The sequence below is a fragment of the Sceloporus occidentalis genome, unplaced genomic scaffold (assembly GCF_023333645.1).
Source record: "Sceloporus occidentalis isolate IW3139 unplaced genomic scaffold, rSceOcc1.0.p SCAF_87, whole genome shotgun sequence".
In the NCBI taxonomy this organism is placed as follows: Eukaryota; Metazoa; Chordata; class Lepidosauria; order Squamata; family Phrynosomatidae; genus Sceloporus; species Sceloporus occidentalis.
Window position 1 is genome coordinate 1869106 of NW_028317067.1, and position 14052 is coordinate 1883157.

The window sequence follows — 14052 nt, forward strand, 5'->3', positions numbered from 1 at the left end:
CCTGCTGAGAGACTACTCTCTCAAGGACAGTCTAGAGGCTGAAGACTAGCCCCATTCTCCTCGGCACCCCCCCCCTTTTCCCCAGGTTATGTTCCACCAAGTGCTAACCATATGCGCCACGTCTGGAAATGTAATTGTACACTGCTTCTACTGAGCTTTCCGTAACTGAAGTCGTACCGTAACGTGTATTGCCCTGCGCTGCGTCGCAGTACTGCTTATCGTCTATCTGTAGCGATAATACCGATTTATATACTCCTGCTAAAACAGGTTGATGTCTGTTTTATCATAATCAGTTTGTATAATAAACTTAAATACAAAAAAAATAAAAAAAATAAAAATGTGCTGAATCAGCCTTCAGCTGGCAGGTGGTTAATGTCCTCAAGTTGGCCTGGCGGTGAATATTTGTTCAATAAAGCTGTGGTCTGGTGTCTTATTGGGGAAGAGTAAAAGTATTCTATTGATCTCTGTATGGAGGCTATAGGCCTAAGCAGTCATGATTTATTTATGTTCTCATTCTATGAAGCAGTATATGAAGTGTTGGGCAATACTGTAATGTGTGTTGAGCGTGGAAAATCCACCATGTGCTGTTTTTGAGCAACTATTTTACTACTTTGGTTGATCCCTATGTGGAAAGATTGCAGACTTCCATAAAATAATCTTATCACAGGACCAGTTAGCCGACACATTATGAATGAAAGGCTCTTTAGTAGTTTAAATTTAGTTTACGTTGAATTGGTGAAGGCATAAAAAGATACATATATGTATGTGTTCAACTGACAATATGTAAGGTTAGAGGAGCTGCTGAACAGAGTCAAGAAATATTTGTACCCTTGCTTAATGTAGAGGATGAACTGTATAGCAAATGCATGTGATTACTCAAAAGATGAACTTAGATGATAAAATATACATAGCATTATTTTAATGCAGGTAATTAGCAATAACTAAAAGAAGACAGGACAACGTACTTAAAAGTTTCAAATATCAAATTTATGTAGGGGTATATTATAAGGGAAAAGTTGGGGGGAAATGTAAAAGATGAGAGAAATTCACATTTTGCAAGTTTCTCCCTCTTCTGTCACGCATGGTTGTTCATTCTTCACTCTCCTTCTGTAGAATAAGTAAGAAAGCTATTAGTTTATATCTGTTGTGGTGTTCGGATACGAAAAACTATTTCTCTAACAATAAAGGTTTCCATTGTACAGTTTTTGATTTCTACAGCACCATTGATAAAGACATTGGAGACAGTTATGTTCCCTACATCTTATCTATAGAGAATCTGTTAATTCCTTGAAAAGTACAAACAGTTATTCATAAACCCTAAAAACCGGTTTCATTATGGGAACATATGCAAAGTAAAGGGCACGACAAGACGCATACCTTGCCACCAATATCACGGCTCTTAACTCTGAGCTTGTTCACTTGGGACTCTGCAATGTCTGCTCTCTCCTCAGCTTCTTCAAGCTCGTGCTGCACTTTCCTGAAACGACCCAAGTGGATATTGGCTTGTTCCTCCTGAGAAAGAGCAAAATGGGAAAATATGTAAGCAATTATCCTCTGAAAGTGGTTGAAAACTTCAACCTGCAAATTCCAGGCCGGTACATTTAGTGGTTTTAAAGTTTGTCAACACTAGAAACTACAATATTGTCTATAACCAGGAAATTGAATAAAACCATTCGGTTTTTCAATACTTACAGATTCCTCGGCCTGCCTCTTGTAGGCTTTTACTTTCAGCTGCAGTTTGTCCACCAGATCCTGCAGTCTCAGTACATTCTTTCTGTCTTCCTCTGTCTGCAAGATGGAAAAAAATGATAGATTTTCTACAAAGATCAGTCACATGTTGAGAGATGAAAAATATCTTTGGTTAAAAATATAATGTGAACAATGTTATATATTTTATCAACTAGTTCTAGAACAAGTGGTATTTAAACCACTGTTGTTTTAGTTATACCTAACCTATCGGTATACGTTTTACTTTTATTGTAGAAACCAATGATTATTGTGATTACCTGATATGTCAGCTCCTTCACTCTTCTCTCATATTTGCGAACACCCTTTACTGCTTCAACACCGCGCTTCTGTTCATTTTCCAGTTCATTTTCCAGTTCTCTTACCTACGGATAAAATGAATAGAAAAACCATTAAATAGATATATATAATCTCATTTATCCTACTACTATATTGTTATACATACTCTAGACTCAAGCTTCTGGAGCTGCTTCTTTCCTCCCTTCAAAGCCAACTGCTCAGCTTCATCCAGACGGTGTTGCAAGTCCTTCACGGTCTGCTCAAGGTTCTTCTTCATTCTCTCAAGGTGAGCGCTGGTGTCCTGCTCCTTCTTCAGCTCCTCTGCCATCAGGGCAGCCTTCAGTAAAATGTATAAAATAAATGAGTGAGAACAACTTAAACAATTGAGTGAATGAAAAGTAGACTGCTAAAAGGTAAAACATACATCTGTGATGGCTTTCTTAGCTTTCTCCTCAGCATTTCTGGATTCTTGGATAGACTCCTCAGCCTCATTCTGGAGCTGGGCAATGTCACTCTCAAGCTTCTTCTTGCTGTTGATTAGGCTGGTGTTCTGGAGTAATGAAGAAAACAGTTTAATATCTGGTTTAGACATGTTCCATTAATGTGAATTATTTGGTTTATGTGGAATGTGTCTTACCTGTGAGTGCAGAAGCTGTACACGCTCGCTTGCATCGAGAAGCTCTTGTTCTGCAATCTTGCGGGATCTCTCAGTCTGTTCCAGAGCAGACCTCATTTCCTCAATTTCAGCTTGCTGCAGGTTATTTCTACGTTCAATCACAGCAACCTGTTCCTTCAGATCTTCCTGTCCTCTGAGTGAATCATCCAGCTGAAGTTGGACTTCCTATAAGACAAAATATGACACAGTAGGCAATTTGTTACACTATATGAGATAAAGGCTCCTTTCATTTCCATAAAGTGACAAAAGGTATACAAATCTTTACCACCCTTCAGAAATAACTGGCTCTGAAGCATTTAAGGAAATATTTTCTTTTATTTAAAATACTTAATCACGGAAATAATGCTAGGGGTACCTTGTACTGAGCCTGGATATTTCTGAGCTGTTTCTGTGCATCTGCAGCCTGGCGGTTGGCATGGCTGAGTTGGATTTCAAGCTCATTCAAGTCTCCCTCCATCTTCTTCTTCAGTCTCAGAGCATCGTTTCTGCTTCTGATCTCAGAGTCTAGGGTGCTCTGCAGAGTATCAATAACTCTTTGGGTGTTCCTCTTCAGCTGTTCAATCTCTTCATCCTTCTCTGCGATTTTCCTGTCTACCTCTGATTTCACCTGGTTCAGTTCAAGCTGAATGCGCAGAATCTTGGCTTCTTCGTGTTCTAAAGATCCCTTTTATTAAAACATAAGGTAAATGTATTATTGTTTTTAATATTATCTAATAGTTCCCATCACAGAAAATGCAGTAAGGGGGGGGGGGGACAAAGTAGATGGCTCCACTGATATCAAATCAATACCTCTGCTTCCTCCAGGGCAGCATGAAGATCACTCTTTTCCTGCTCAACCTGCTTCTTGGCTTTTTCTAGTTCAACAACAGATTTTGCAGATTCGCCAATCTGTTCAGTCAGATCTGAGATCTCCTCTGAAAACAAAATGGGCAAATAAATGTCACAGTCATGTTCACCTAAACTGCCAATGTGTTTCAGTTTAAATGCCAAAGGTCATTATACAAAGTAAAAAAAAATGGAAACACTGAAAGCTGCAAATATCTTATTTAAGCTGTGCCCTATATGCTGCAAATATATATTTCAGCACTGGAAAAATCTGCTTTGTGCAATATAAAAAGCACTGGGAACAACATATATCATCTGAGAAAAAAATAAACTTACGTTGCAAGTTCTTGTTCTCCCGTTTTAGGGTTTCAACTTGTTCCAAGGCCTCTTCATAAGCGTTCTTCAGCTTGAAGATTTCCGTGCTCAGGGTGCGGGACTCCTTCTGAACAGCCTCCAGCTCAGCCTGACCCTCCTCATACTTCTGTTTCCACTCTACCAAGACCTTTGAAATCAATCAGAACCGTTATAAGGTCTGCATTTTATACATTCGCCATGAAACCACAACAGGATCATGTTTTCTTTGTACCTTATCGAAGTTCCTTTGCTTCTTATCCAGAGCAGCTGCTGCACTGTTTGCTCTCTCAACATCAACCATCAGGTCCTCAACCTCAGCCTGCAGCCTCTGCTTGGTCTTTTCCAAGGAGGCGCATTTAGAGTTCACGGCCTCTACCTGCTCTTCAGCATCCTGTAAACGCTGAGCAAGCTTCTTCCTGTAAATGCATCAACATTGTTAGTAAACTATTTAAACGGTCATTTACATCAGATTTGTTTTGTAAGAACATACTTGGCCTCCTCCAGCTCCTCTGTGCGCTGAATGGCATCAGTCTCATATTTGGTCCTCCATTGAGCAACTTCGCCATTTGCTTTGGACAAAGAGCGTTGAAGCTCAGCCTTGGCTTCTTGTTCCTCCTCATATTGCTCACGGAGCAAATCGTTGTCGTGACGAGAGGATTGCAGGGCATGAGCGAGAGCATTCTTAGCCTGAGAAAATAATGTTAACCTTTATGTGTTATAATAAAATTATATTTTTGTAAACACATTGTTGCTTGAGATATATTAAAGACAATACTTCATAATCAAAATGCACTTTATCTTATGTACCCAGATTTAGACATTTTGGAGTTACCTTTGATTCCTCCTCCAATTGTCTCTTGAGTTCTTCTACTTGTTGGGTAAATCCTTGCTTGCCTCTTGAGAGCTGTGAAATCAGTGATTCTCTCTCTTCAAGCTGACGGGAAAGTTCACCTGGAAGCAGTTAGAAGATATAATAGGACACTGTTTACATTTCTATTGTAACAACAAAAAAAGGACTTACAACAGGTTAAAAAGTTTAAGGTATGCCTTACTCCTCTTATGCTAAATCTATTCATAACATTAAATATTTTAAGTACCGTTCTCAGTTTGGAAGCGAGCTCTTTGAGCAGTGAGATCATTGAGAAGGCGCTGGTTCTCATCGTCCTTTGCCTTCACTTCACTGAGTTGATCTTCAAGCACACGGTTTACTTTTTCAAGGTTGGCCTATAAGGACAAGTATTGGTATTAAGACTTATATACTTAAAATGCAATTATAACAGAGTGAAAAAAATAAAATAAACTGACCTTGGATTTAGAGATGTTCTCAAGGTTGCTGGCGAGATCATCAATCTCCATCTTAAACTCACTCTTCTCTTTCTCCAGCTTTTGCTTGACACGCTGCAGGTTATCAATTTGTTCCCCAAGTTCAGCAACGCTGTCTGCTTGCTTTTTGCGCAGAGCAGCAGCGGTGGCTTCATGTTGAAGGGTGGCTTCTTCCAAGTCACGTCTCAGTTTCTGGAACTCAGCTTCACGTTTCTTGTTCATCTCAATCTGAGCAGATGTTGCACCTCCAGCCTCTTCAAGTCTTTCGCTAATCTCTTCTAGTTCCCTGGAGAGATCAGCCCTCTGTTTCTCAACCTTTGCACGTGCTGCACGTTCTGCTTCAATTTCCTCCTCAAGTTCTTCAATGCGAGCCTGAAGAACCATAACTGATTACTACACAGAATCTAAAATATCGATTACAAAAGTGAATGATTTGATAGAAACAGATATACCTGAAGTTCCTTGATCTTCTTCTGCAACTGAGATCCAAGAGACTGCTCATCTTCTATTTTGCTTTGGAGCTGGCTAATTTCAAATTCCTTCCTGTATAAGATACATGGAAGACATTAAGTCACTCATTTGAAAGTACTGAACGAATAATAATAATAAAAAAAAAGAAATAATACAAACTTCTTGAGTTTTTCCTCAGTTTGCTGTTTGTCATTTTCAAGATCCATTACAGTTTCCTGGGAAAGCTTCAGATCACCTTCAAGTTTCCTTTTGGATCTTTCAAGGTCAAGACGAAGCTTCTTTTCTTGTTCCAGAGAACCTTCCAGCTATAAAGTTAAAAGTATGTTGTGTTCCAGTCTTAGTTATAAACCTTAATAATGTTTGTAGATTCTGATAATGTAAATTAAACACTATTTTAAACACGTGCTTACGTCATCTACTTGCTGTTCCAGCTTAGTCTTGGCCTTTGACAAGGTATTGACTTTGTCCTCCTCAGCCTGCAGGTCATCAAGTGTTTGCTGGTGAGCCTCTTGGAGTGCTTTCTTCTCCTTGCTAACCTTGGAGATATTCTCATCAAGTGTTGCCATTTCCTCTGTAAGGTTCTTAACCTAAAGTTAAAATGAGAAGCATTAAATGAAAATCTCTGTTCTTGTCAAGCAGTAAGTATGACATGTGGGATTGCATTGATATTTTTCATACTTTGTTCTCTGTGGCATGCTTTTCCTTTTCTACTTTGGCCAAGGTGAGTTCCAAGTCATCAATGTCTTTCTTCAGCTCAGAGCATTCATCTTCAAGTTTCCTCTTCTTGGCTGTGAGTTCAGCATTGCTTTCTTCTTCATCTTCAAGTCTCTCTGTAATTTCTTTGATTTTAGATTCCAATTGGATTTTGTTCTTGATGAGGCCTTCACACCTTTCTTCTGCATCAGCCAAAGTTTCACCTTCCTGTTGAGATACAGATGTATATTACAAAGGTGCATTGCCATCTTTTGCAGGGATAGATAGCTAGATAGACAGACAGACATACCAGTATTTATTTTGTACTTACTGACTGGACCTGCAGCAGTAAATCATTCTTCTCCTGCAGTAGGGAAACCATTTTCTCTTCTAGTTCCTTCTTTTTAGCTTCTGATTTCACAAGGGCTTCCTTGGTCTTCTCAAACTCTTCCTTCATGTTTGCCATCTCCTTCTCAGTTTCAGCACTCTTCAAAAGAGGTTTAATCTTGAAGTACAGTTTCATCCATGGCCAGTGTTTGACATTCATGAATGACCTGAGATTGTACTGAATAAGGAATATTGCCTCCCTATTTGAGATTAGAGGGTTAAAGAGTAAGTTTTTGTTGGATGGTAACTGCTTCCACAGACTATTTTTGTTTTCAGGGAAATAGATTACTACCTTCTTTCGACCATTTTCTTGAACTCTGTTCTCATCAAGAAACCTCTGCAAAGAGCTTGAGTGCGGGTAATAAGTTGTGCTAACTTGTCATCTCTCATTTCTTCCAGGGTACCCAGAAGACCAGCTTTAAAGAACACCTGCAAAGCAGTAAGTTTATGATTAAATGTTCTAAAAAAGAATCATGCAATATAACTTTAAATGCTGTAATACATGTTTTATACCTTTGTGTGGCCAAATTTGTATTGAGTGTGATCAATATCAATAGAGCCAAGCAGCTTCTCAGAAGCCTTCTTGCTGTCAATAAACTGCCCGTCTGGAATTGCGCTGGCGTTCAACACTTTATAACTTCATTTAAAAAAGATAGAGAGAAGATTAACATCTTCATGAGTTTACTAAGCAATAATGTGATTTGATGAGGATGATGATCACATTTTGTCTGTATTGTAGATGGAAGTTTAACTTGTGAACTTAATGGAATGTAGCAACTGTAGAAAATAATATAACCATTCCCAATATATTTTGTTTCAAATGCATCCAAATAGCTGATTATGTATTATCTTTTAACTTATAGATTCTGAAAGTTTGGTGGCTTTTATTATTGCATGCAGTTTCAAAACAATAAGAAATATAACACAATGTATTAAATTAAGGAAAATCACCGTTGTTTGAAGTCACCATAGAGGATCCTGCTGGGGAATCCTTTTCTGCAGATTCTTATACCTTCCAGCACACCGTTACATCTCAGCTGGTGGATGATCAGATGGTTCTCCATGATACCTGTGTGTGGAAATTGCAGTTTTATCACATTAGGGACACTCATCCTGGAGAGGAATCTGAGTGTATATAAAAATAATACATGTAACCAAAATCTTTACCAGGAGTCTTGCTCTCATTTGGAATGAGACAACGCACAAAGTGTGGGTGAGTGCTCCTCAGGGTGCTCATCAACTTGTTCAGATTTTCCTGGGGAACATTGCAAAGCAAATCAGTTCTCCTACATAGCAATCTCAGCTCGCGTACACAAGAATGCTTATAAAACCCACACAAGGCCAGATTGTCGCTCACAAGGTGGCCCTGGCATTTTAAGACCAGCGGCTGGATATGTGTGGCCACATTTTTATCCCCATGTAGCATGCAGACAGGCTTATTTAACACCATTTTATATATATAGAATGGTGTTAAATAAAAAACATTTTATTTCCACTTGTATTGGATCATTCAATTATTTAAATAGGATATCTTTTACATTTTTTGTTTATTTAAAAATATTATTATTATTCTTAAGTTATGCATCAAATAAAAATATACTGACCCTGAATAAAGCAGAGACAGTTTGGAAGGAAGATCCCTTCTTCTTCTTTCCACTCTTTGCTTCGGCTGTTTAAAGGAAATTAAAAATAATGATATAATATTAAATAGGTGCGTGGACCAGTTCTCTGCATATTTTCAGGGCAGATGTCCAATACCCACCATCAGGATTAGCATAGCTTGAATAGAGGAAGGACAAGAGCTTCATTGGTGATTTCTGGTACAGCTGGACAACAGACTCATTGAGCGGATCCTTGTTCTTCTCCAGCCAGCCAGAGATGTTGTAATCCACGGTACCAGCATAGTGGACCAGAGAGAAGTGAGCTTCAGCCTTTCCTTTGCCAGGCTTGGGCTTCTCAAAGTTCTTGCACTTGCCAAGATGTTGTTCATACAGCTTGTTCTTGAACGAGGTGTCAGTGGCCTTGGGGAACATGCACTCTTCTTCAAGGATTGAAAAGATACCCATTGGCTGAAAGGAAAAACATTAGTGAGCTTATATCAGTGTCACCGAGTAATGTTTTATGGCTAGTTGGGTAGTTTTCATCTCAGGAACCCACCTTCTCAATGAGCTCAATACAGGCAGCGAGATCCATACCGAAGTCAATGAATTCCCAGTCAATGCCTTCCTTTTTGTATTCTTCCTGTTCCAGGACGAACATGTGATGGTTGAAGAACTGCTGCAGTTTTTCATTGGTGAAGTTGATGCAGAGCTGCTCCAAGCTGTTGAACTGTAGATGGTAGAAAGTGGTTTTATAATATGTTGGCTATTTGTTCCAGAAAAATAATAAAGGACATTTAAATGAATATGGACTTACATCAAAGATTTCAAAACCAGCAATATCCAGGACACCAATGAAGAACTGTCTTGGTTGTTTAGTGTCCAGCTGCTGGTTGATACGTGTGACCATCCACAAGAACAATTTCTCAAACACGGACTTGCAGAGGGCACCAACAGAGTTGTGAACCTGAAAAACACAGTCATTTTAATAGTTTCAGGTCATTAACAGAGTCGATCAAGAGAAATATTTCAATATTTAATGAATAAATACCTGTGGAACAGTCTGTCCTTTTGTGACAAACTCATTGCCGACCTTTACTCTTGGGTAGCACAGAGCCTTTAGCAAATCGGAAGAGTTTAAGCCCATCAGATAAGCAATTTTGTCAGCAACTGAAAGGTAAAGATGCAAAATATATATATATATATATATATATATATATATATATATATATATATATGTATAATATGGACAAACTGTACAAAGGATAAATCATGGATATGAATATAGATAGTGAATGTCTGTTTCATGTCAACTGATACAAACCTTCTGTGCCATCAGGTTCAGCCTGCTCTTCTCTTTGCTTCTGCTTGAATTTCATGTTACCATGGTGCATGACAGCGCCTGTCAGTTTGTAGATGCCATTCTTTTCTTCTCCGTTGAAGCCCAAGATGTCAATGGCAGACTGTGGGGGTTAAACAAGTATAAAAATGAAACCTGTATTCATAGTATTATTCCAAAGATGTTTTCCTACAGATATTGTAATATACTGCTGTGGAATAGGATGGTGTGATATACATCAATAATTGATAATACTTACGTCAGTGGCCAACAGTTCCTCTTCATCATCGATACTCTTCACAACAATCTCACCTTGGCTGATGGAAGGGTAGTCGTATGGGTTGGTTGTAACAAGAAGCATTTCTAAAGAAAAGAAAGCAAAACATACAGTACAGTAGTAGCATTATGACATAATGATTATTATGATTTATGGGGTAAGTATTATTTGTTTATTACAGGACCATGATATATATACTGCCCAGATGAATCTAGTTGTTTAACTTGTTTTGGAGACGTGAAAATAGTTTTAATTACCAACGACTTCTGGTTTCTTGTTTGTCAGGATCTGGTAGAAGATATGGTAGCTTCTCTCAGCAGACAGCTGGAAGGTTACTCTGGATTTTTCCAGCAGATCTGCATAAAGAAATATTCATGAATGATCACATGAAATGATGGAAACAGAGTAAAAAGAAACAAATCAGAAATGTACACAGTATCTTACATGTTTCAATATCTGCTGAAGACAGTTTTCCAGAAGTTCCGAAGTGGATTCTGATGAATTTACCCTAAAAGTGACAATGAAAGTTCAGAAAATAAAGTAACAACGGGGAAATTATATGGCTTGAGGAAGAAGAGAATATTACTTACGAAGCGAGAAGAGTTATCATTTCTCAATGTCTTGGCATTACCGAAGGCTTCCAGGAGAGGGTTGGCCTGGATAATTTGATCTTCCAGAGTTCCCTGTCAAAGTTAAACATGTATTAATATGGTAGACTAGTTCAACTTTGATATTAGCCTTGGCCCTTCACATTAAAGACACAAATAGGGATCATTTTAAGAACAATAAAAGGAAACAGGATTGGATAAGGTGATGGAAGAGGAAACTGGAAAAATACAGGGGAGGATGGAAGAAAAATGGAACGCAGAGGCAAGGAACCCCCTCCATAAAAAATGATCAAGAACTGATTAAGACCTGAGTGTTATGTTAGAAAAAAAATGGATGGACGACATGGTTCTTATCAAATTCTGTTTCTGTTATATGAGTCAGGGGAAAAAAGCTTAAATGGGACATATTGGAGAATGAAATCATCTGGAAGAAGAGCTGTGATGAGTGTATTGGTATGTGTAGCATTCTATTTCTGGAGTGTTATAGTTGACTACAGCTGATGCTCTAAAATATTACCTTCATACTGTTGGCTAGCTCCTTCTTTTTCCCACTGTCTCCAATAGCAGCAATTGTTGCAAAGTACTGGATGACACGTTTTGTGTTCACAGTTTTTCCTGCACCAGATTCTCCACTGGGGATTAAATAAAGAGTTATAAATGACTTTGTAGAACATGCAAATAAATGGCTTAATTTAAACAAATAATAACACATTTTACTTACGTGATCAGGATAGACTGATTTTCACGATCTGCAAAGTAAAAGATGGGCATTTATAGTAGGTAAATCATAGTCTATAGTCTATGTATATTTTTAAATTCTATATATTTTTTAAAATCACAATCAGTTTTACTATAAAGTAAGGCTAAGTACCTGTTAACATGGACTGATAGGCGTTATCAGAGATGGAGAAGATGTGTGGTGGAGCTTCCATACGCTTCTTTCCTCTGTAGCCGGCAACAACCTCAGGGTTGTACACTGGGAGCCACTTGTAGGGGTTTACAGTGACGCAGAAAAGGCCAGAATAGGTCTAAATAAACAATTAAACATTTTATACTGTCTGATCTGTACATAATAAATAATGATTTCTGGAAAACAAAAGAACAAACAACTCAAGCCCATTTAATGAAAAATTGTGCCGAACTGTATTGTTACTCAAGAAAAAAAAATATATTGATGATTATTATATTATGTTTAATCTGGCGGTCTATTTTCAAAAAGAAATAATAATATTGTTAATATTAAATTAGAGTAAATTATTGTTAAAAGCATATTTATTGAATCAATACACAATGCGCGCTACATTTTTGCAAAGAATACAAATATAGAATTTTAGTCTAATTCTGTAGGTGTTTATGGGTATTAGGAAGCTGCATGCAATTTTTTGTTGGCATTAACACCTGTAACTACAATTATAAGTAGCTATAGCACTGTGCATTAGAAACACATCAGATTTTCTATGATACATATGAGGCGGGCAAATACAAACTTACATAGATCATCCATGCAGCATAACGTTCTTTGAGGTTATACAGCACAGAGGCTTCATTCAGATGGGTCATCATGGCCATGTCTTCAATCTTGTCATACTTGGGAGGATTTTGTGGGTAAACTTGGCTTTCTTTCACAGTTAGGGTCTGGAATAAAGAAAAAAGGTTAATTTGAATGTATCACCAGCAGCTACCACAAACAATGTTAAATAACTCTTCAAATTACCTTTCCATCTTCGGTCTTCACAGTGAGTTTTCCGTCTTCCCGGGCTGTGACTAAACCTTTGACGTAGAGTTCTTTTTGATCGTCTACAAAGCAGGTGTTCTTGGCATCGAAAGGCCTGTTCTGGGCCTCCAATCTTTCTTTATCTGATTTACGGAGAAAAGGAGCAGCCGGTCCAAAGACTGACATCTCCCCGTCGCCCGACATGATTGCTGGTGTTTGTACCTGCAAGGCATATATTTCTGTGAATTACATTTCGACTTCAATGTATAAATAGGTAAATGCGTAGAAACAATTGGTAATTGTAATTGTCATATGACATTAAAGCTCTGATTCTATCATTCAGTTGTAAACCAGATGTAGACAACCTCCACTACACTCTTGTTTCCTCTTTAAACGTGTAACCACAAATCCATCCAAATTATGAGGCTTTTTCATAATACAAAATTTTAAATATATTGTATTCCCCTCTATTGGTTTGATTTGGTACATTTTAATGGCAAGAGTAGCCCACTTCTACAACTATCTACAACTCTACAACTCTCACGTTGTTCTTCCAGCCACACTTGGACATATTTTGTGTAACTGCTCATGTCAATTGTAGTCCTACAACATCTAGAAAACTCCTGCCACACAACACGCAGTTAATTTTCTACCCTTTATTTAATTTAAAGTTCTGTTCTGAGAGCTGTCCCTTCAGCCAAAGGTGCAAGCCCAGCTACCCAGCCCACTAATCCAACAAAATATTTTATGTCATTCTGTCCAACGCCAAAATGGAACCTGTAATGGTATACACTGCTACTTATGTAATGTCTAGTAATGGCCCAAAATCTTAAAATAAGGGCAGCCTGGGCATCAAATATCATCTCCACGCCATTGGCATCAGTCAGATAATAGTGACATGTGAACAGGTACTGGCATCATACATTTACAATACCAGTACCTTCCACTGTTTCATCTAGGTTTAGCACTAAACCCAGTGGTTTCCCGTAAAGTTCCATCAGCAATGTAGTTTGCTTGAGCTGCTAGGGTTCTGATGCATAGAAAGAAGCATGGCTTATCTTACACAAGTCTTTCTCATACAAACTTCATGTTTCGACACAAGAAAGAGAAGAAAGTTTTAATATTATAAGAAAAAAAAGACGTTACTTTTAATGGGCTTACCCTTCAGTGATGACAGGAAGAAAAAGTCGGATGTCCCCCCCTGAAAAGAAGGAGAGTGAGACTAATGAAATAAATTCAACAAATGGTAGACATTGTTATAAAAAAACCAGGATTTTTTTTTACAGATTGCTATAGATTTGAAATCATAAAAGATCTGTTCTAGAAGTGAATAAGCATAATTTAATCATGAAAGATTAGCCAAGAACTAAACAGTATGTGTTATGCATCTATGATATAATTTGGCTTTTGCTCTTCTATGTTAGAGAAGTGAGAAAAGTATTTTCTTGTAGTCAGTTCCGGCCCATGTAGGAAAAATGTATGTTAAATAATCTAGCCCCTTTGCCACAGTCTAATGTGTGCAGCATAAAGAAGTGGCCAGTACAAGACATCCAGGAGGTTCCAGCCAGCACTTACCACAAATAACGCCTAACCACTGAGAGCCTAAGACCCAGCTTATATAGTGAGTCCATCTGCTAACTCAGCTCTGTCTACTTATGGAAGGGGTCTTCACATTGCCTTAACTGTGCATGAAAGCCTAAACCTGTGTGTCCGTCACAAGTAAAAATAACTCACATAATTTAGAAGGAGACTGACTACCCCA

At 38.1% G+C, this 14052-nt stretch overlaps 1 protein-coding gene across 1 annotated transcript; it reads right to left on the minus strand.

The window, feature by feature from the left end:
• Positions 1-1089: 1089 nt before the first annotated feature.
• LOC149284893 (myosin-4-like) lies at positions 1090-12482 on the minus strand. Its single transcript, XM_089496171.1, has 39 exons — positions 12291-12482; positions 12068-12211; positions 11448-11604; positions 11298-11325; positions 11094-11208; positions 10559-10651; positions 10413-10476; positions 10226-10324; positions 9951-10054; positions 9677-9815; positions 9404-9522; positions 9170-9319; positions 8912-9082; positions 8517-8823; positions 8359-8423; positions 7922-8009; positions 7706-7823; positions 7268-7391; positions 7047-7183; positions 6699-6954; positions 6353-6595; positions 6085-6261; positions 5834-5979; positions 5656-5746; positions 5186-5575; positions 4978-5104; positions 4713-4831; positions 4371-4567; positions 4113-4296; positions 3863-4028; positions 3491-3615; positions 3057-3365; positions 2663-2866; positions 2450-2575; positions 2192-2362; positions 2007-2111; positions 1693-1788; positions 1378-1512; positions 1090-1107 (listed from the first exon to the last, which is right to left on the minus strand). The coding sequence occupies exons 1-39, from the start codon at positions 12474-12476 to the stop codon at positions 1090-1092; spliced, it is 5793 nt and encodes a 1930-aa protein (XP_089352297.1). The 5' UTR covers positions 12477-12482.
• Positions 12483-14052: the final 1570 nt, after the last annotated feature.

What these genes read in the sequence shown, in the direction of transcription:
- LOC149284893 (XM_089496171.1), bottom strand. Translation starts at nt 12,476, where the DNA reads ATGTCAGTCTTTGGACCGGCTGCTCCTTTTCTCCGTAAATCAGATAAA. An exon ending in AAATGAGAGCAAGACTCCTG is followed by an intron (nt 7,824 to 7,921) that starts GTAAAGATTTTG and finishes TTCCACACACAG; the next exon opens with GTATCATGGAGAACCATCTG. An exon ending in CTAAGAAAGCCATCACAGAT is followed by an intron (nt 2,363 to 2,449) that starts GTATGTTTTACC and finishes ATTTTACTGAAG; the next exon opens with GCTGCCCTGATGGCAGAGGA.